Here is a 21,516-nt window from a genome sequence, read left to right as displayed (position 1 = left end):
CTGCACACGGCAGACAGCCAGGGAGGGGGTAGGCTTGTGAGGGGAGGAGAGAGGGGGAGGGAGAGGAACGGATAAGTAAGTCTCTGGTGAGGTATTTTTAGAAAAAGTCCCCTCCAGGATTCCCCTTCGGGCCTGCTCATAGCTCACACCTTGATGTGGGGAATCTAGTGAGATCATCACTAGGACCCCCAGTACTGGCCTCCTCGCATGTGGCTAGGGTAAGGCAGCCGATACATCCCCACAATTATGAATACTGAACCATTAATGTATCAATGCAGAAGTGGCATAATTTTTAATAACGAACAGTTAAAGAAACAGAGCAACAGTGGCAAGAGCTTACGTTCCCTTTATAGGGGATTACAATTGGGGACAGCTTAAAACCAGCATTGTCAACAGCCAAGAGCCTGTGAGAAACTCACAATAAAACAACAAAGTCATAAATCCCCCTTTAGGAGGTGTACATTGGGGAAAGCTTATATCCCGTATTACGAACAGCTGGGGGAAACTTGTAACCCAAACTGCCAACAGTCCAGAAGTAGTAAAAAGGCATTTTGAGATTAATTCTTCATATTGATATGAGGATGGCATCATGGAAGAAGACACACAACAGATTCAATATGTAACAATAGGCTTTTATTGATATAAATGTCAAGATGGTGTAAAGCCTAAGTTGCCCTATGCTGAGGTGGGATTTCCATACCTAAAGAAACTAAGGGTAGTCGGTGTCAGTAAGTTCAACTGAAAAGTTGGTCTGTGTCCAAAGCCTATGCCTCCCCTCACAGCTAAGACACAACAATGTGTAGGGATATCAACAGTGTTCCAAAAGTAAAGATCTGAGCTATTTCCAGCTCAGGCCTAATCTTCAGCTTATTTTCCCCAAATGTCAGCACAATGTTCAGGTTACCTTCTTTTGGATTTAAAGTCATAAAGTTCCACACCTTTGTAAATGTCAGGATGCCCTTCCCCAAGTTCAATTTAGTTCCACGGCAACAAGTCTCAGGGTTCCCTCTCCAAAGTTCAATACCAAAAGGTGTTACACAAAGCAGTATCTTGAAGCAGTATATTTAAACTGTGTTTCAATAATTTGTCATAGCTCAGGGTTCCATTACCCAAGTCTCATACACAACAAAGGTAGTTTTTCTTTTGACACAATAGCAGGTTTCCTTGTTAGCATATAGAGGTTCTCTGGTCTTGGCGCAGTCGTTAGAGCACACGGTCCACCCATTACAGGTCACGCAACCAGGAACCTTGAATTCCCCTCCAGCAGTTCATTATTCAACATATAGGAGTTCTCTGGTCTTGGTGCAGTTGTTAGACCACACGTTGTATGCATTACAGGTCACGCAACCAGGAATCTTAGGTTATCTGTGTATTTCAATTTTCAATAAACAATTCAGTATTCAAGGTTAGCAGTCCTGCTGTTTCCTTCACTTCATTACTCAATGTTAGCAGTTTCTTATTTTCATTCAGTTCGGTATTCAATATTAGCAGTGTGTGCTGCACTGTGTGTTTCCTGGTCTTTCCTGGAACGGCAGACCTGTGCAGAGCCCTTCCTCAGTGGCGCTCGCTAGAGGAGGTGGCTTCCCATTCATAACTTCCCTACCCGGCGGAGCACAGCGGTGTGCTGCACTGTGTTACCTGGTCTTTCCTGGAATGGGAGACCTGTGCAGAGCCCTTCCTCAGTGGCGCTCGCTAGAGGAGGTGGCTTCCCATTCATAACTTCCCTACCCGGCGGAGCACAGCGGTGTGCTGCACTGTGTGTTACCTGGTCTTTCCTGGAACGGGAGACCTGTGCAGAGCCCTTCCTCAGTGGCGCTCGCTAGAGGAGGTGGCTTCCCATTCATAACTTCCCTACCCGGCGGAGCACAGCGGTGTGCTGCACTGTGTGTTACCTGGTCTTTCCTGGAACGGGAGACCTGTGCAGAGCCCTTCCTCAGTGGCGCTCGCTAGAGGAGGTGGCTTCCCATTCATATCCTCCCTACCCGGCAGTGTGCTGCAGTGTGTGTTTCCGTGTTACCATGAAGCCGGAGATAAGCCAGCCGCCTGCAATATTTGACTACTGTGGTCCTGGTGGCTAGGTTTGCTGATTGAGTATTTCTTCAGGAGTCCTTCCCTCCCGGGACCGCTTGCTAACGTCTGCTACATAAGGAAGTTAATGTACTGTCTACCCGTGCAAGGGAGCTACCAACTGCTGCCGTAAGATATTTTCATACAGTATATTACTTCTCAGTGTTAATGACATTGCCGGGATGCGTGCTTGCTTTGGATGTGATCCGACTCTACATCGTCTGTGACTGAGAAATGTTCCTGAGCCCCTGAATAGTTACCCCTACAACCGCGATTAACATGTATAGTTTTTGGCTACCTTTCAAACTGGTGTGCTCCTAAATCTCCTTGTTTGGTATTATATTATTCAGTGTTGTAGCTGGACATTCCCATGGTGTCTCAGCTGGTCCATAGCAACCCAAACCGTATTGGAAATGAAACGCAAGCTATCACAGAGGCTGGGCCTGCGTAGCAACACTATCTACAAGGGGAAGCAAGTCCGGATTCCCTTGCAAACGAGGAAAATACAAAGGGATGCCCCAAAAAAAGGACAAGTATGTGGGGTTCGAAGGGGCTAATGTGATAAATACCCAGCCTAGGATCTCAGGCTATTTTACTGGAACTGACTTTTGTATGGCTTCGGGACCTACTCACACTGCGAGGTTTGCCCCTGAGGCTGTCAGTTTTCCTGCTTTGTTCATTCTTTGGACAACAACGGATCTTTGTTGACCCTTTGCAAGACCATATGTTGGAACTCCCTGGGCTCGCAAATACCAGTGCGGGATGCCTCTCAGTTCTCAAACCTGTCTGCCAGTCCTACGCCAAAGGCTTTGGTAGCTCCACAAGTGGGGGTAGTAGGCCCTGGTGGCTCCCCCATGGAACCCCTGCACTTGCCTGACCCAGATGGTGTTAGAGGGGTTGATACACCCTCCAATCTGTTGACTGAGCTGTTGGCTAAGGTCTAGACCCTGTTTGCCCTTTGTGCCGTAGTAGCCACTGAGCATTGGACCCTGCATATCATGATGGCTAAATTGTTGGACCATAGCAGGGTGCTTTACCCACCTTCAACTCCCCCCTCGGAAGATACCTACCATTGCGTATGAACTAGCAACTATCGACAATTACTTGTTTTAGTTGAAATGGGGGACTTGGTTGGGGTCTCTGACTCAAAGGTGACTTGGAGGTCCCAAGACTGTTAATATCACAGCTGGAACTGAGGAGGACACTTTAGAGGTCCTTTGTGCCCTAGCATCAAAGATCGAAGCCACTCTGGCAGTCTGTAAACTGAGCCCCCCACGTAGGGAGTGCTGGAAGAAAGACCTGGTAAGGTCCAACCTCCCCACCTGCCCTCCCACTGGGGTGCGGTTGTGATCCCCTTCGAGCAACCCCATCAGTGGGAAAAGGCCCCCACGGTGATCTCTAGGGTCCTGGGTGACGGATCCAAGCGTACTGTGTCCCCCCTTGGCCCATGGACAAGTGGGTTTATCTCAGGCCTCCCACTTCTTTTGCCACCCATCCCTGTGAATTTTAGTCTGTCACAGAGTGAAGGGACTGCTGTATATTGTGACCGGGCCTTAAAGGCCTTCTATGTCAAATCTAGAACCGCTGTCTTACCGGAATCCCTGGGAGGAGAATTGCGGGAGTGTACTTTAACTGGGTGACAGCAGTAAAATCTTCTGACCCTGTTGCTATCCCCACCCCTCAGATTGGTACATCCTACAGAGCCCCCCCACCCATTCCACTTAATGCCACGTCCGAGCTTGGCCCTTATTGCGTGACCACAAGCACTAGAGTGGAGGTCCAGTTGTGGCTATAGTCCTCTGTAAGGCTGGAGGAGATAAATACCTCCTTATATTAGCCAGTTCCTAATCAGAGCATGCCTTCTGCGGCTCTGGGTCACGGTCCCCTGGTTATCAGCAATCACCTCCGAGGATATGTTGCAATTTCAGCCCCCCAAATGGGGAAGCCCCACTAATTCGTTTTGCCTCTACTGCAGCGATATCGTTACTGTGTGCCAATGCCAATGCTTTGTTTAATTTGGGTCTGAAACTCATAGTCTGCCACAAATTACCAGCTCCTCGTCGGCCACAGGGTCCATTCAAGCCAGTGCCCTATGGCACAGATTACGTTCGAATAGATGGGACACAGTGATGTGGTCTTCCCCTGGATCATCACTCACCACATTTGGCTATGGGTGATGTGATACGAAGCTATATCCTGGGGACATTTGGCCGCTACAGAGTGCCTTGCTTGCCCTCGGGAGGCAGGCCGCTGGCTGGTTAGGCTCACCAGTTGGAATTGGCCTTGCTTGCCTTCGGGAGGCAGGCCGCTGGCTGGTTAGGCTCACCAGTTGGAATTGGCCTTGCTTGCCCTCGGGAGGGAGGCCGCTGGCTGGTTAGGCTCACCAGTTGGAATTGGCCTTGCTTGCCTTCGGGAGGCAGGCCGCTGGCTGGTTAGGCTCACCAGTTGGAATTGGCCTTGCTTGCCCTCGGGAGGGAGGCCGCTGGCTGGTTAGGCTCACCAGTTGGAATTGGCCTTGCTTGCCCTCGGGAGGCAGCCCGCTGACTGGTTAGGCTCGCCAGTTGGAATTGGCCTTGCTTGCCCTCGGGAGGCAGCCCGCTGGCTGGTTAGGATCGCCAGTTGGAATTGGCCTTGCTTGCCCTCGGGAGGCAGGCCGCTGGCTGGTTAGGATCGCCAGTTGGAATTGGCCTTGCTTGCCCTCGGGAGGCAGCCCGCTGGCTGGTTAGGCTCACCAGTTGGAATTGGCCTTGCTTGCCCTCGGGAGGGAGGCCGCTGGCTGGTTAGGCTCACCAGTTGGAATTGGCCTTGCTTGCCCTCGGGAGGCAGGCCGCTGGCTGGTTAGGCTCACCAGTTGGAATTGGCCTTGCTTGCCCTCGGGAGGGAGGCCGCTGGCTGGTTAGGCTCACCAGTTGGAATTGGCCTTGCTTGCCCTCGGGAGGGAGGCCGCTGGCTGGTTAGGCTCACCAGTTGGAATTGGCCTTGCTTGCCCTCGGGAGGCAGGCCGCTGGCTGGTTAGGCTCACCAGTTGGAATTGGCCTTGCTTGCCCTCGGGAGGGAGGCCGCTGGCTGGTTAGGCTCACCAGTTGGAATTGGCCTTGCTTGCCCTCGGGAGGCAGGCCGCTGGCTGGTTAGGCTCACCAGTTGGAATTGGCCTTGCTTGCCCTCGGGAGGGAGGCCGCTGGCTGGTTAGGCTCACCAGTTGGAATTGGCCTTGCTTGCCCTCGGGAGGGAGGCCGCTGGCTGGTTAGGCTCACCAGTTGGAATTGGCCTTGCTTGCCCTCGGGAGGGAGGCCGCTGGCTGGTTAGGCTCACCAGTTGGAATTGGCCTTGCTTGCCCTCGGGAGGCAGGCCGCTGGCTGGTTAGGCTCACCAGTTGGAATTGGCCTTGCTTGCCCTCGGGAGGCAGGCCGCTGGCTGGTTAGGCTCACCAGTTGGAATTGGCCTTGCTTGCCCTCGGGAGGCAGGCTGCTGGCTGGTTAGGCTCACCAGTTGGAATTGGCCTTGCCCTCGGGAGGGAGGCCGCTGGCTGGCTAGGATCGCCAGTTAATACACGTGGGCACAGCCACCTACTGCATGCCGCTATGTCTATATTGACACATTTTGACATCTTTCTGCTACAGGAGACTTGGTTAGATTGTACCCTTCAGGTTGTGGGTTACCACACTTACCAGACTCTGGCCAGGAAGGGTGCCAAGGGAAGACCCTTTGGGGGACTCATAATTGGTGTTAGCTCCTGCTTGGTGGCTGCACCCCTGGCTGAAGACAAAGGGTTGGCTGTGGAGGTGTGGCAGGAGGAAAGCGTGAAGTATTCGAAAATTTTGATCCTAAATATATACGTTCCCACAAAACATTGGATGAGCTACAATTCAGCATTGAAGGAACCCTGGTATAATGTGAAGGGAATGCTGCGAGTATTGATCATCGTAGGTGGGGATTTAAATGCCAGGTGTGTGGATGACCAATTGTGTGCTACTTATTGCAATGTCATAACAAAAGAGTGTGATGGTACAAGGGAAAAGTAATCCCAAGTGGAGACTCTGGGTGCCCTTCCTGAGGCGGTGGGAACTACATATGCTAAACGGTAGAACCAAGGGTGACAATCCCGGAAATTACACTTGGGCTGGGAATGATAGAGCGGATACCCTGGATTACTTCTTTCAGAACAATACTTGCCTTATGATGGCTGAACATTTAAATGTCATCCCTGTTAAGTACAGTGACCACGATATTCTTGTGCTCACTGTTAATTTGCAACACTCTAGGCTTAGCAAGAGCAATTGTATCGGAATCCAAGCTAACCAGACTGGCAATTGTGTTCGTTGGACGGCAAAGCATTTGCAAAAGTTGGGGATTATGATCTCTGACCTTCGAGGTGAGGATATCGATGCCCTAGGTCTTATGAGTTGCAATGAGATGAAGAAATGCGTTATCACACTGGCTTTTAAAATTAGAAAATTTAGCAAATCCTTTCATGCCTCAGAAGGTGCCATCTGCGATGCCAAGAAAGCTATACGCAGAGAGTTACGCGTGGCACGTGGCCAAGGTGTGTTGGCCCCTGAGTTGGCATCGGGTTTGAGGTGTATTAATAAAAACTACAAAGGATGGCTCAAGCGATGGAGGCTATCTATCCTTAACACACGTTGGCAAAGTATGATTGTGGTGCTTAGAAGTAGGAATCCTAGAAAGATATGGTGTATGTTGGCCGGTGCCAAGGGGGATCGTAAGAAACGTATCCTCAACTCCATACAGGAATTGGAGTGGATGGGGCATGTTGGAAGGAATAGTGCACTTAACACTGAGGCTTCGTCCCCGGGTTACATGATTTGGGGGTGGCCCATGTCTTTCGACGAAGGCAACATCCAAACTGTTATTTTGAAGCTCAAATACCCTGGGGCTCCTGGTCCAAATGGCTTAGCCAATGTGCTATTAATACAGAACCCCGATCAGTGGGCCAGCATACTTAAAACTTTGTTCGACAAGCTATGTATGACACAAACAATACCGGCATCATGGCAGCAGTCGGTCCATGTCCCGTTTATAAAAAAGGTGATCACCGGTTGCTGGAGAATTACAGGCTGCTGTCATTGCTGGATGTGACGGGGAAAATGTTCTCCACCTATGTCCTGAGGGTGCTTCAGACATAGGTGGAGGAATTCCAAGTGCTGCATTTTATGTGTACATTTCACAACCTTAGGGTTTTGGACACCCTGATTAGGGGGACATTGGATCCTGGTGGGCCCACACTGTATGTTACTTTCGTGGACTTTAGAGCAGCCTTTGATGGTGTCAACCATGAGAAACTGTGGTGTAAAATGTTATCCTGCGGTTGCCCGAAATAGCTAGTCAATGTATGTCAGGAATCGGTCTGGGATCAACAGGAGTCGAACTAGGTTGGCTCCCTCCCCATCGTCTCAGACACAAGAGGGACACTGTACATGGTGTCAGCGCTCAAGATCCCTTCGGATTCCTCTAAAAAGAGGGTTACTTCAAGGCCACAAGAAGTTGGTAAAACCTCGTCCCTCCGTGTTGTTGCATTGGCGGTTGCCATGGAGATTAGGGCAGGGACGTCGACCCGCACCACGTCAGCCGCACCTTTAGGTCATGTGACCGCAGCTAGATAAACTCTAGCCTGCAGCAAACTCGTTGCTTCTGATTTTGAATTTGGAGTCTGCTACGTAGCCTGTGATATTCCTTGTTTTGCCTGCTATTTTGGATTCTTGCCTTCCTGTCTCTGCCTCGCTACTTTTTGCCCCTGCTTCAACCTCCCGCTCGTAGTTTCCCCGAAGTTACGGCCTCCGTGATTGGAATCTCCATTGATCTCCCTCCTCCTGTCTGTGCTATTCCCCTTACCTGTTGCCTTCCTGCTCCTTTCATCCTTCCAGCTTACACACGGAGCTATTCCCATTCCGCTCCGCTGCTTCTTGTTGCCAAACCGGACCGCACCCAGGAACTGCCATTTGCCTCACGCTTTTGATTATTTATACCTCCCGTTGCCGAATCGGAATTCCTCCTGGATTGCTTTGCCTCACGTTTTGTCCTGTGAAATTCCTTCAGCTACCGACCTGGACTGCCTTATGGATTGCTATTGCCTCTCGTTTGATCAACGTTGTTCATAACTCATCACCGTGGACTGCATAGGATTGCCTCCTGTTTCTTGGGATCCATGTGACCATTGCTCCTCAACTAGACTGCCAGTACACTACTCCTATCCTCTTCCCCGGTACGGACTAGAGACTGCCGTGGTACCATCAGGGGCTGAGGTCGGAGCCTCCTCGTTTCATCGGGTATTGTACTTCTGACCCTTAGGCGTATGCGTGCCGGCGGGAATAGCCCTACACCCCTGTACCTGGCGGTCTTACTGGAGCATTGGTTGTCTATGGAATACTTGCCATCAATCCCATGGTAAGAGTGTCTGTCCTTATTTATGTTTCTGCTTTACGTTTCACGTTGTGTGAGTATTAAGGATTCTTGTTTCTTGTGTATTATAACAGCTGTTTTCTGGTCCTTGTGAAGTCGGCATAAAAAGCATTAATTGTGTCAACTGGAATACTGTTGCACACGGGGGAGTCTACTGCCACACGTTTTTGGGTCCTTTCTTCCAAACAATTGATCCCTGGTGCTGGTTTACTTGTATCCAGCACAGGGTTACATTGTAGGGTAGAGTTCTTCTACACTACGGGGGCAAATTAAGAAGGCAATCTTAACAATATACTAAAAGGTGTTGACTTGAATACACAAGCTTGTGTTCGATTGAAGGCTGAGGGGGATTGTCTACCCCAGTTAGGATCTTTAAAGGGGTGACGCAGGGTTGCACTGTTGTGCCACTGTTTTGTAATATATATGCATGTCCGATCTCCCTGCCCGTTATGTTCTAGGCATTGGCTGCTGCCCTAACAGAGGCAGGCAGACCATTCCTTGTATGCTCTATGCCTATGATTTGGTTATGCTAAATTACACCTACAGCAGAGCCATAGCCATGTTCGATAAACCAGTGAAATACTCGGCAGAAAATGATTTGAGTACTAACATGGGGAAGACTGGGGTCATGGTGGTTTCACCCAAACGGATGAAGGGCCCCAGTTTCACTACTAGTCTTGGGAAGGTTGACTATATTGCTTCATATCCATATTTAGGATTAGAAATTGTATAGAGGCTGTCAAGAAGGCCACGGCCCAACGAATGACCCCAACTATACTCCCAGTGCTTTTGCCTCATGGTCCTGAATGGCTTATAGGCACTGGTCATGGGGGAACTGCACTGGCTGAGGATTCCTTCTGAAAGCGTATCCTGAGGTTGAGCCCTTCTGCCTCTATTGAATATCTCTGGCTGGAGTTGGAGTTGGTTTCACTTAAGGGCCAGATGCTGACCAGACAGGAGTTTTTGCACCTAAAAATCCATACCAAGCTGAAATGTCAGCTACTTTCGTTGTTGGGATCTGGTGAAAATCTGTGGCACAGTCATACGGAAGAGAGTTTTGACCTTCTAATGGTTAATCTATATAAGAGTATTGGGTGGTGTCCCTACTTTAATAGAGGAACCAGGTATGTTGTTTTACAAGATATATTTAAATGCAAAGTGAAGCAGTGGGATTGGATTAAGAACTATGCCCATTTGGCTACCCTTCGTACCTATTTCTACGTCTCTGGGGTGGTACATAGATTTCTCCAACCCCAGAGATACCTGAGACGGTTCTCAAACCCAGCGGTGCAGAGCTTTCGACTGGGGCTACGTATAAACCAGTTGCCATAGTATGTTTTTCAGGATGCTCCACTTGGGATCCCACTCAAGGACAGGTGCTGTCGTATATGTAAATTGCCTGGAAAATTGGAGATGGCAAAGCACCTATTTACTGAGTGTGCAGTACCTGGGAATGCACACATGACCATCTTGGGCAGTATCGTACATAGGTACGAGTCGATAAGGAAAGATGCATTTTGGAACTACTGCCTTAACACTGAGGCAGAAAGTATACACTTTATCCTGTACCAGTTATGGAGTATTATTTAAAAAAATGCCTGCCTAATTGCAACTGACTTATCGTATAGGGTAGTCTTCCACGGACTAACTCCGGGCTATTTTATGGTAACTTGTATTATCTTCATGGTCTATTAAATGTTTTAAATATTTTATGAAATTCATGTACATTAGGAGGTATGGCATGTAATGTATGATACGATGATTGATTTTAGCTGATTGTATATGATTTTATAATGTGACACTATGATTGATTAGGCCAACACAAAACAAAATAGGATGTAAGAAATGATGTTAACCTGCGTACAGCATGGGTATGAATTGATCAAATGATTTAAATTCTAGTATTTTAGGTTTTGTGATTTAGTTATTGTGATTTGATTAATAAATTGTGTTTGTAATTTTGTGAAAGTTCTTCTGGAACTGAATACAAATATAAAAATAAAATATTAGCAGTTTGCTGTTTCATTCTGTTCGGTATTCAACATTGGAAGATTGCTTATTTTCATTCAGTTTGCTATTCAATATTAGCATTTTGCTTATTTTCATTCTGTTCGGTATTCAATATTAGCAGTTTTCTGTTTCATTCAGTTCTGTATTCAACATTAGCAGTTTGCTTATTTTCATCCAGTTCGGTATTCAATATTAGCAGTTTGCTGTTTACTTCAGTTCGGTATTCAATATTAGCATTTTGCTTATGTTCATTCTGTTTCGGTATTCAATATTAGCAGTTTTCTGTTTCATTCAGTTCTGTATTCAACATTAGCAGTTTGCTTATTTTCATCCAGTTCGGTATTCAATATTAGCAGTTTGCTGTTTAATTCAGTTCGGTATTCAATATTAGCAGATTGCTTATTTTCATTCAGTTCGGTATTCAACAATAGAAGATTGCTTATTTTCACTCAGTTCGGTATTCAATATTAGCAGTTTGCTGTTTCATTCAGTTCGGCATTCAATATTAGCAGTTTGCTTATCTTCATCCAGTTCGGTATTCAATATTCAGTTCGGTATTCAATATTAGCAGTTTGCTTATTTTCTTTCAGTTCGGTATTCATTATTAACCGTCTGCTTATTTTCATTCAGTTCGGTATTCAATATTCAGTTTGGTATTCAATATTAGCAGTTTGCTTATTTTCATTCAGTTCGGTATTCAATATTAGCAGTTTGCTTATTTTCTTTCAGTTCGGTATTCATTATTAACCGTCTGCTTATTTTCATTCAGTTCGGTATTCAATATTCAGTTTGGTATTCAATATTAGCAGTTTGCTTATTTTCTTTCAGTTCGCTATTCTTTATTAACCGTCTGCTTATTTTCATTCAGTTCGGTATTCAATATTCAGTTTGGTATTCAATATTAGCAGTTTGCTTATTTTCATCCAGCAGTTCGGTATTCAATATTAGCAGTTTGATTATTTTCTTTCAGTTCGGTATTCATTATTAACCGTCTGCTTATTTTCATTCAGTTCGGTATTCAATCTTAGCAGTTTGCCTATTTTCTTTCAGTTCGGTATTCATTATTAACCGTCTGCTTATTTTCTTTCAGTTCGGTATTCATTATTAACCGTCTGCTTATTTTCATCCAGCAGTTCGGTATTCAATATTAGCAGTTTGATTATTTTCTTTCAGTTCGGTATTCATTATTAACCGTCTGCTTATTTTCATTCAGTTCGGTATTCAATATTAGCAGTTTGCCTATTTTCTTTCAGTTCGGTATTCATTATTAACCGTCTGCTTATTTTCATTCAGTTCGGTATTCAATCTTAGCAGTTTGCTTATTTTCTTTCAGTTCGGTATTCATTATTAACCGTCTGCTTATTTTCATTCAGTTCGGTATTCAATATTCAGTTCGGTATTCAATATTAGCAGTTTGCTTATTTTCATCCAGCAGTTCGGTATTCAATATTAGCAGTTTGATTATTTTCTTTCAGTTCGGTATTCATTATTAACCGTCTGCTTATTTTCATTCAGTTCGGTATTCAATATTAGCAGTTTGCTTACTTTCTTTCAGTTTGGTATTCAATATTAGAAGTTTGCTTATTTTTCATTCTTAACAATCTTTCTTAGTGATTTTGCTCATACTTCATCTCTCGCATAGCTCCCCTTTAGTTAAATGCTGTTTTGCTCACAATTAACCGTCTCCCCCTGTATGCAAAAGGCTTTCTTTCTTCATACAGAGACTTTCAAGAACCTATCTCTTGGTATGCGACCGCTCTGTGAGTATTCCTTAACTTCCCATTTTATCATTATTCATTTTTTAGAATTGTTTGGAGATTGTAAACATGTATTTTCTCATGCACAATTATTCTGTGTTGTACATAGCTTTATTCTGTATAAAAAAAAATCATGAAAGCATTTTTACATAGCATGAGACAAATACACACAATATTAGATAATTACAATTCATGACAATATTGCGCAATGAAAATCATAGTAACATCCGTAGGGTTTCTGTACATTTATATCAAATACATTTAAAATGTATACTGTTCCCATACATTTGTATCAAATACATTTAAAATGTATACTGTTCCCATACAATTGTATCAAATACATTTGGCCCTGCATAGCCATGCCCTGTGTACATATTTTGCAATAAAATAAATCAAATTTACATCGGATGTGCTTTTACAAAAAGTTACTGCCATCTCAGTCGTCCTAATATCCTTTAATCGGAATACTGGCAGTAGATAATACTTCCTCAACCTAGCGTAACCCGGGCAGAACAAAAGAAATTGCATTATTGTTTCCATTGGATAGCCACAACGCCTGCAGTGCTTTTCCTGCTCAGCTGTCCAGCTGATGGAAACTCAGCTACCCTCAGGCTGTTGGTAAACCGCATTCGGGCATATGCAGGGGATACGTAGTCCAAGGGCCTCATTACACGGAAGGCAGTAGCCATGGCTATTAGCGCCATGGCTACCCCCTTACCGCCGTCGGAGGCCGGATTCCCGGAATAGGGACTTACCAGCCTACTCTGACCTTTGCAGGACCGGTAAGTCCCCATTCCGGGAACCATTCCCCATTCCCATTTGAGCCCCCATAGGGCTCAATGGGAATGGGGAAGGAGCAAATAACGGTACCGCAATTTGCGGTACCGTTATTTGAACTGAAGTCCCTCAGCGGGTCCTGTCCTTAACGTGAGGTCTGACCACACGTTAAGGACGGGACCCGCTGAGGGTCCTCGTAGTAGGGCGGTGGGGATTACTGGCACCGGTGCCCTTACCGGTGCCGGTAATCCCCTACTGCCTTCCGTGTAATGAGGCCCCAAATATTTTTCAAATCCTGCTGCCCATTTTAAAATGAAATAAGCTGCCCCTGTTTTCAACACAGCACATGCCCTTTCCATTTTACTCAAGGTTACCTGTTGGCACTTAATTTTAACTTTGGTGCACTGTGCTGTACTCCCTGGGTTTACCCAGTAGCCCATAAGCCCAATACTACGAGGCCGTTTTAATAAATTGAGGCCAAACTAGCAAACCAACACCAGACACCTTTTAATGGACTGCTCAGAGTTTCCCTGTACTTAGACAACTCAGGAGCACTCCAGAGTCTAATCCAATGCTGAACGGGTTTGTTGGCAATTACTTCATTTATAGGTTTGAGGCACCATTCCCATCTCAACTCGCCATTGGTGCACCCTTAGGCTGCATTCGTAGACTCTGCAAAAATGTGTTATCCGCTACACACAGCTCAGTTAGGGGGCAGTGACCCCACAATGCTGCCCCATAGCTTGCCACTGCCCTGCCTTGTTGCTGGTACAATTTTATGGCAGAGGAGCTAGCACCACTTTGGAGTTTATTAACAAAGCATTGTATACCCCCACTGTATTTCTCCAGTGTTGCTGCGGCTTTAACAAGGTGGGCTGACCATGATGCGTCCTCTGCAAATCGTATGCCCAGGTAGTCGTAGTATGGAACCTGTTCTAGCTCAATTTCTCAACCAGTACCTTCAACTTCATCTTTTTTGCCTCCTTCTGCCAAAACCATTACCATCGTTCTTTCAGGGTATAAAGACATTCCTAGCATTTCTCTATGAATATTTTCAAACTGTGTCTTAATCCCATTGGGGTAGTAGATAGCAATACAGCATCATCAGCATAGAGGAATGCTGGGACCTCATCCTGCCCAAGCTTTGGTACATCAAGACCAACGGCCAGCAACTCCTCAATTATAGCATTTATGTACAAACAGAACAGAATGGGGGCTAACATGCACCCCTGTCAAACCCTCTTTTCTACTACAAAGTACTCAGTGATCCCGCCATCCAACCCCCACCTTACAGAAACTCTGTTGTTGCAATACAAAGATTAGATATTATACAAGAGAGGCTCTGGTATACCTTTATCTCTCAGTATTGCCCTAGTTTGTCACGGGAGACACTGTCAAAGGACGTACAAAGGTCCACAAAGACTGCACAGATCCTAGAATGCTGAATTGTAATGTATTTAGCCAGGATTTCATTCAGTCTAAGGCATTGGTCCACTGCACTGAGGGTGGTTTAAGATATTATTTTCAGTGGCCCAGACTTGTAAACGTGTATTTAATATTTGTGTCTACATTTTTCATGGGGGGTCCAGAAGGGGGATAGGTCTATAATTTCCCGGCTTTCTGTAATCCCCCTTTTTAAAAATTGGCCCAATAATGGCACTGCTCCAAGAGTCGGGTACAATCCCTGTTTTAGCCATGTTTTCAAACACTCGTTTTAACAGAGGAGCCCAAACATTGATTTCATCCTGGAATAAGTCTATTGGCAGACTATACGTTCCAGTCCTCCCCCTCACCCGATCCCCCAAACCCTTCATTGCATCAATTATCTCAGGTATAGAGAAAGTGTCAGACTCGCTTCTCTCTGTAATTATTTCACCACTTTCCGTCAATACTTCAGAAGCGTTGTGGCATTTTCCATACAATGGACTAAAGTAATGAAACCACTCACTCATTAGTCGGCTACATTGTATTCACTCACACTTTTCATATACCGGGCTTCCCATTATCTGAAGCTCACTGGTTGTGTTCTTGGCTTTCATCTGGATTCTTTTGAAATGTCTTTTTCCTCAGAGGTCAGGGACTCGCCAGCGGCTCCTCAAACACTCCTGAGAGGCTAGGGGAACATGCATTTCTTCCCAATAACTTCACAAGGGATTGGCATGCCTCCCGACTCCCTTCTGTGGACTTCTCTGACTCCCTGGAGACACGGCTCCCTCGCCACGCTTCCTCTCGCTGCCTTACTCTGCAGACTCTCAGCATCTCGTTCTCCACCGGCAGGTCCTGGGCAACTCTGGCGTCTCAGCTGCTCTCCCAACTCGCTGGCCTTCCTTCCTGTTGCTGCTCTTTTTATACTCTTTTGAGTTTGCAGGTGGGTATACTTGGTTTCAATTGCCTGACTTTGCCTGAACCTATTAGTGGGACATGTCTGTTCAGTATATTGGTGTGACTCTTTAGTCATCTTCTTTGTTCCAGTACCAAAGTGGTGAGAGTAAGTGGTGTTCTTCCTCGTCTCAGTAAAAGAGTGGGAAGAGGGTAGAGTGTTCATTACTCTCAATTGTTTCTGCCTTGTCTCAGTACTTTCAGGGAAAAAGAGGGGAAAAAAGGGGAACTGATCCACAGTAACCCATAAAAGTGGGGGGTAGGGTAAACTGGTTGTCGCCAGGATAAGGGGGATACTGTGTCTTGCCAAAAGGTACCCCATTCCCAATCCTTCTCCTCCTCTTTCTAGTACTTCTGAGTTGATAAGATCTCCTGTTCTTCTCAGGGACAAGGGGACATGGGGAGCAATATCCCATAACCACCTCTGGAATAGGGGTACCTTCCTGAAAGGAGAATGTGGAATACTGTGTCTCATCCAAGTGCATCCCACCTCCAATCCCCATGGATACCCCACCCAGGTGATCCTCTCTTGCTCATCCATCCCCAGGGTTGGGATCCAAAAGTGATGGCCCTTCACTGGCCACCTGCATAGAGGATCCAACGGGAGTAGATGTGTCACATTGAGTTCTCGGTTTAGGGAAAACTGGAACACACATTACCAAGGGTCAAGAGACTATAAGAAAATGCAGTTATTGTTCATCCCTCCTTACAACAGACATTGGTGTGGAAAATCTTGGAATCGATATTGCCACGAGATTTGATTGGAGTTATAGGAGTTTTTTTACTGGCAGGCGAGTATACCCGGAAAGGGATCATAGTAGTTAGTCCTGGTAGGCGAGTATACTAGGAAAGAAGAAGGTGGTTTGAAGAAGTAAGTTTGTGACAAATAGGTGTGTTGGAAAGATCTTTGTTGAATCCAAGAACTTATTAACCTTATCATTTGTTTGACAAGCTGTGGCATCACCAAGAGTAGTTGCTGTGCTATCCTGACAAAAGTAGTTAATTTGAGGATGGTGTAACATGCTGATAATTGTTGGACATTTTGAAAATAACAATTGCTTTTGCTTTGAACTTGTGTTGTGAAAGAAAGACAGTTACTTTTCTAAGAAGGATACTGTGGAACACGCCAATTGTTTTGAATTGTGAACAAATATTTGTCAAAGATATTTGCTGTGTCAAGGGGAAAGACACAGAGGATGGAAGAGACTTTTTGTGTTACCTTGAACATCACTTTTTTGAATCAGGACTGTGCTCAAAGTATTTCCGAATTGATCAGGGGGAAGGGACCCAACCCTGGTCACAAGGAGTGCTTTCAGAAATCTTGAAGTTTGAATTGATGCATTGTTTTGTTGAGTTAAAATTGGCCATACAAACCTTGTATAATTCTGTTGTGTGTATTAGAGTGAGGGTCAGAGACGTTTTGGACACTACATCACTTTTCTTTAGTTTTAGTTTGCTAGGAAGAGACCTCTTTGTTAGGATAGGGTAAAGTTAGGCGTATATCGCACCCTTTTCCAGTTAATAAATGGCTAAGCTTGAGAAAATGTACCCTTGGTGTCCACTGCATACTTCTGACCCTTCACATTGGGTATTTGTAAAGTCCACCGGGTCCATTTGACCCCCTCATAGATCTTCCCTTTGCAATATGGTCCTTGGGGTCACCTCTGGGGACGTCTGCGACCATCAAGGGGTTTTACAGTGAGCAAAAACAATTTACAAATCCAGTCTTTCCCCTTCTTCACCAGCAAAGCCTCTGCCCGGGGCTCCCGCGCGGGTCCTGCTGCATGGGTGGGGTTCCCCAGTAGGCTCCTCGCGGGGTAGTGCTGCTGAGGTATTTCACGCTCACCTGCTGAGTGAAACGTTTTGTGAGTTAGTCCTACAGACTCTCTTTGATGTGAGGTGGGTCATGAGGACTTCGGGATACTTTGGCATGCCAGTAGGTCTTGCTCAGCTCCCAGTCTCGGGGTCCTGAACCGATTCCACCAGCCTATCTGACTTCCCTCCTCACAGATCTGAAGCTCACTTCTACTGTCACCTCCTCCAATCTCTCGTTCGGTCTCCGCCTCTTCCTGTACCTTGACCTTCTCTGGTGCATTTCTTTCTGCTCTGCGAATCCAATCCCCGACCCCACCCGTTTCTCTGCTTGGGCTTTTAGATGGGGTTGGTTTCCTCCCTTGGGCCAGGCTTCTGTGTACACGTTGATGATCACTCTGTTATAGGCTGCAGCGTATGGATTTGGGGGCAGCCACGTGTGTTAAATCATTCCCTCCTCAGACTGAGCCGCCTAAGGGCCGAGCCACCTTTTTGGAGTCCTCGTGTCCACCATGTGTGCAGGAATGCGTTGGATGAGTTTACCGAGCGAGGCTAAAGGCCCCTGCCCTTGTTCCTACTTCACTCAGGGTGCAGTGCTGCCCAGACCACTGAGTCGCCCTCTCACCCGAAGGGTCGGGCAGTGGACCTCGTCGGAGGGCCAGGAATCCCTCTGATAGTAATGAATGGGGAGTCCAGTGGGTCGGTTTTTTGGTGCATGGCGGAGGGTGTTGTTCAAAGGCAAAACATGCTTTTAGGTGGGTAACAGCACACCTGCATTCTTGAAGATGATTGCAGCAGATCAGGTATGTTTCTTGCATACGACACCACACATGTCTGGCATGAGCGCGGCGAATCGGTGTGGCTGGGTCATGGAAAATGCTTGGCTGCTGAAACCTGCACTCGTCTAGGGACATCTCTCCAGTGCCCCCACACTGCGCACCCCCCTCGCCCCCACACAAGGAGTATAGAACTGCTCTGTCCAGTTGATCAGACCAGGAATAGGTCCATGAAGTAGCAGAGTTGGCTTTTCCAGAAGACCTGCCCTTTCAAGCGTTTTACTCCTTACACATGTTTAAAATTGGTTCCAATTGTGAGTCAGACCAGAATTCTTCCTAAAGGCTCCAGCCATGTACTTGCAGCGAAGGTGAAAACCTGCACCACAAGTTGTTAGCTTTGGGTATTGTTTTCGCTCCCTAGCCTCTGATAACCAAGCCGTTTATGTGGGTATTTTGCAGAACGGTGAGCTGGCCATATACTACGAGATGGAGCCCGGAGAAATAACATCTTCCAGAGGGATTGTTGAAGTGTGCCCCGACACGCACAGGTATGAAACAAAATGTGTTTGGAAATGGGGGGGTGTTCTTTCAAGTGCGCACCAGTACACGACCTAGTTATTGCTCTGGCCAACCTTCCATACCATCGATGTTTGCCTCTCCTTACCATTTTATAAAAGGGAACCAGCTGCGCGCCCCTCTGGCCGGGTCCTGCCACCAATGGGAGCAGCAATGCCATGATCCCTTGGCATGGCAACACAAGCACCGCATCAGTGTGTTGGCTTTGGGCCTCATCAATGAGCTGCACCCGTGATGCATCGAGAAGGGGACCCGTGTCTGGGCTTACCATCCATCAATTAGTCACAAACTAAACAGGATGCATGGATAGAACGTGTTAAATTCTCCTAACCACCAGCGTTGCCCTGGGCAGGCTTCCATGCCATCCTTTTCTTTCTAGCCAGTATCTGCCATTACAGAAGGAGCACGAGCCCTATGCAAGTCGGCCGCCATCCTGCACCCACTGGGACTGGTTTAGCAGGGACTGCTAGGCCATTTCCCCTGTGCATGGGAACGCATGTCACCCCAGCCTTCTTTTGGCCATGCTGATGTGCAGCTGCAGGTTTCTCCTAAGGGGCAATCGCCTCCCGTCCCCCCTGTGAGGCTAGGGAGGTGAGCCAGCTCTGAGAAACCCTCCCTAGGGGTCGAGGCTAGTGCAACGCACCAGGAGAGACTCCCGGTGTGGGGACAAGGACTCTGGTTCCTGTGAGGAACTCCCTAGACGAACAAATAAAGTTGCATGCATGGGACTACCTGGTAACTGAAGAATGTGGCATCCTTATGTTTGGCTGAAGGCAATGCAAGACTAAACCCAGTTGCACAAGAAAAGGAAGCTGTCTCTCTAACCCGAGATGCATGTATAACTGTGATGAGGAGGAAGAGAGCTGCAGAGCCTGACGCACAGGGCAAGCTCTCTGGGGATATCATGCAGGCTGGAGGTGCAACACAAGCTAGTTGTGGAGCCTGCGACATGGCGAGGGACAGAGAACGTGGGTACAAGGTGCCAAAGAACTGGCACATGCAGACACGAAGAGTCTCGGGTCAACCAAGAAAGGAACAAGCAACCCGGTGGTGCGTGACCACAAGCTGGACGTGGTGAGCAGGACTCCCAAAGAACAGCGCTGATGCAGCCTATACAGGAATCTCCTTGGAATCGTCACACACACCTCTTATTGGAGTGAGAAGCCTCACTCTATCCCCAGAGAGAACCAATCCAAAATATACAATTGCAGCTTGACGGGGAGAAGAGGATAAGTGAGGACGGCAACAGATGGAAGATCGAACAGATGTTTGGGGCCGGTATAATGGACCAATGCATTCGCTTAAACGTGCCGGTCGGACTCCCTAAGGTGCAGTCAACCAGTCACTCAACCTTGTGGCTGTAGCAAGGTATCTGTGACAGGGTCAGAGTCCTGGCCCTGTCGAGGGAGGATGGCGACCCCTCTGAACCTAGGGTGTGAAGGCTACTAGTTTTCTTTTACCAGAAACATTCATGCTCCATAGACGGGGTGTGGGAGTTGGGGGGCACCAGTCCCTGGCCCCTCCTGACTGAACGAAGTACCACCATTTCTTGCTGACCAGTTTTTCTGTTTGTCCTGCAGGACTACATCATCCAGAAGGCCTGGTGGTGGAAACAACGAACAACCCAACCAGGAGAAAGCCAGCAAGGTGCTGGACCGCTGTGCTACATCCACATCCAGAGACGCTACTTAACCTGGATTGCAATCCTGACTGATTGCAGCAGGATCCCAGAGCGCTCCACACGTCAAACCGGCAGTCGAGGCCCTCCGCTTAGTGCGCACTGAAACCATTATATGTTCAACTGGATTGCAGCATAGTCTTTGTCACTGGCTCATATCAATCAAGGAATGACCGCAGGCTCTGGAATCTCGGTCAGTGGTGCTGGTTCAGATTATCAATAAGCCCTCCTGGCCCGGTTTCTTAATGAGCCCTTCTGCCTCACATTCTATGTGAGCTCTACTGGCTCTGGATCCTAGCAAGTCCTCCTGGCCCGGTTTCTCTGTGAGCCCTCCTGGCTCGGGGTCCCTGAGCCCTCCTGGTTCTGGATCCCAGCAAGTCCTCCTGGCTTGGGTTCTCTGTGAGCCCTCCTGGCTTGGGTTCTCTGTGAGCCCTCCTGGCTTGGGTTCTCTGTGAGCCCTCCTGGCTCGGGGTCTCTGTGAGCCCTCCTGGTTCTGGATCCCAGCAAGTCCTCCTGGCTTGGGTTCTCTGTGAGCCCTCCTGGCTTGGGTTCTCTGTGAGCCCTCCTGGCTCGGGTTCTCCATGAGCCCTCCTGGCTCGGGGTCTCTGTGAGCCCTCCTGGTTCTGGATCCCAGCAAGTCCTCATGGCTTGGGTTCTCTGTGAGCCCTCCTGGCTTGGGTTCTCTGTGAGCCCTCCTGGCTTGGGTTCTCTGTGAGCCCTCCTGGCTTGGGTTCTCTGTGAGCCCTCCTGGCTTGGGTTCTCTGTGAGCCCTCCTGGCTCGGGGTCTCTGTGAGCCCTCCTGGTTCTGGATCCCAGCAAGTCCTCCAGGCTTGGGTTCTCTGTGAGCCCTCCTGGCTCAGGTTCTCCATGAGCCCTCCTGGCTCGGGGTCTCTGTGAGCCCTCCTGGTTCTGGATCCCAGCAAGTCCTACTGGCTTGGGTTCTCTGTGAGCCCTCCTGGCTCGGGGTCTCCGTGAGCCCTCCTGGCCCGGTTTCTCTGTGAGCCCTCCTGGCCCGGTTTCTCTGTGAGCCCTCCTGGCCCAGTTTCTCTGTGAGCCCTCCTGGCTCAGGTTCTCCGTGAGCCCTCCTGGCTCGGGGTCTCTGTGAGCCCTCCTGGTTCTGGATCCCAGCAAGTCCTCCTGGCTTGGGTTCTCTGTGAGCCCTCCTGGCTCGGGGTCTCTGTGAGCCCTCCTGGTTCTGGATCCCAGCAAGTCCTCCTGGCTTGGGTTCTCTGTGAGCCCTCCTGGCTTGGGTTCTCTGTGAGCCCTC

The 21,516-nt window shown here is 47.8% G+C and overlaps 1 protein-coding gene across 2 annotated transcripts in view; it reads left to right on the top strand.

Moving 5' to 3' along the window:
* The window catches only part of LOC138487609 (uncharacterized), a 508,482-nt gene that overhangs the window by 190,591 nt on the left and 296,375 nt on the right, over positions 1-21,516 (top strand). For both annotated transcript variants that reach the window (XR_011274510.1, XM_069614083.1), the window contains exon 6: positions 18,455-18,543. Coding sequence is in view for 1 of the 2 variants with exons in the window: in XM_069614083.1 (XP_069470184.1) it covers positions 18,455-18,543 (89 nt within the window). In the remaining variant the exon portion in view is untranslated. The remainder of the gene's footprint in view (positions 1-18,454; positions 18,544-21,516) is intronic.

The sequence above is a fragment of the Ambystoma mexicanum genome, chromosome 9 (genome assembly GCF_040938575.1).
Source record: "Ambystoma mexicanum isolate Mex_15411 chromosome 9, UKY_AmexF1_1, whole genome shotgun sequence".
NCBI lineage: Eukaryota > Metazoa > Chordata > Amphibia > Caudata > Ambystomatidae > Ambystoma > Ambystoma mexicanum.
This window is presented reverse-complemented; position numbering and strand designations above follow the sequence as displayed.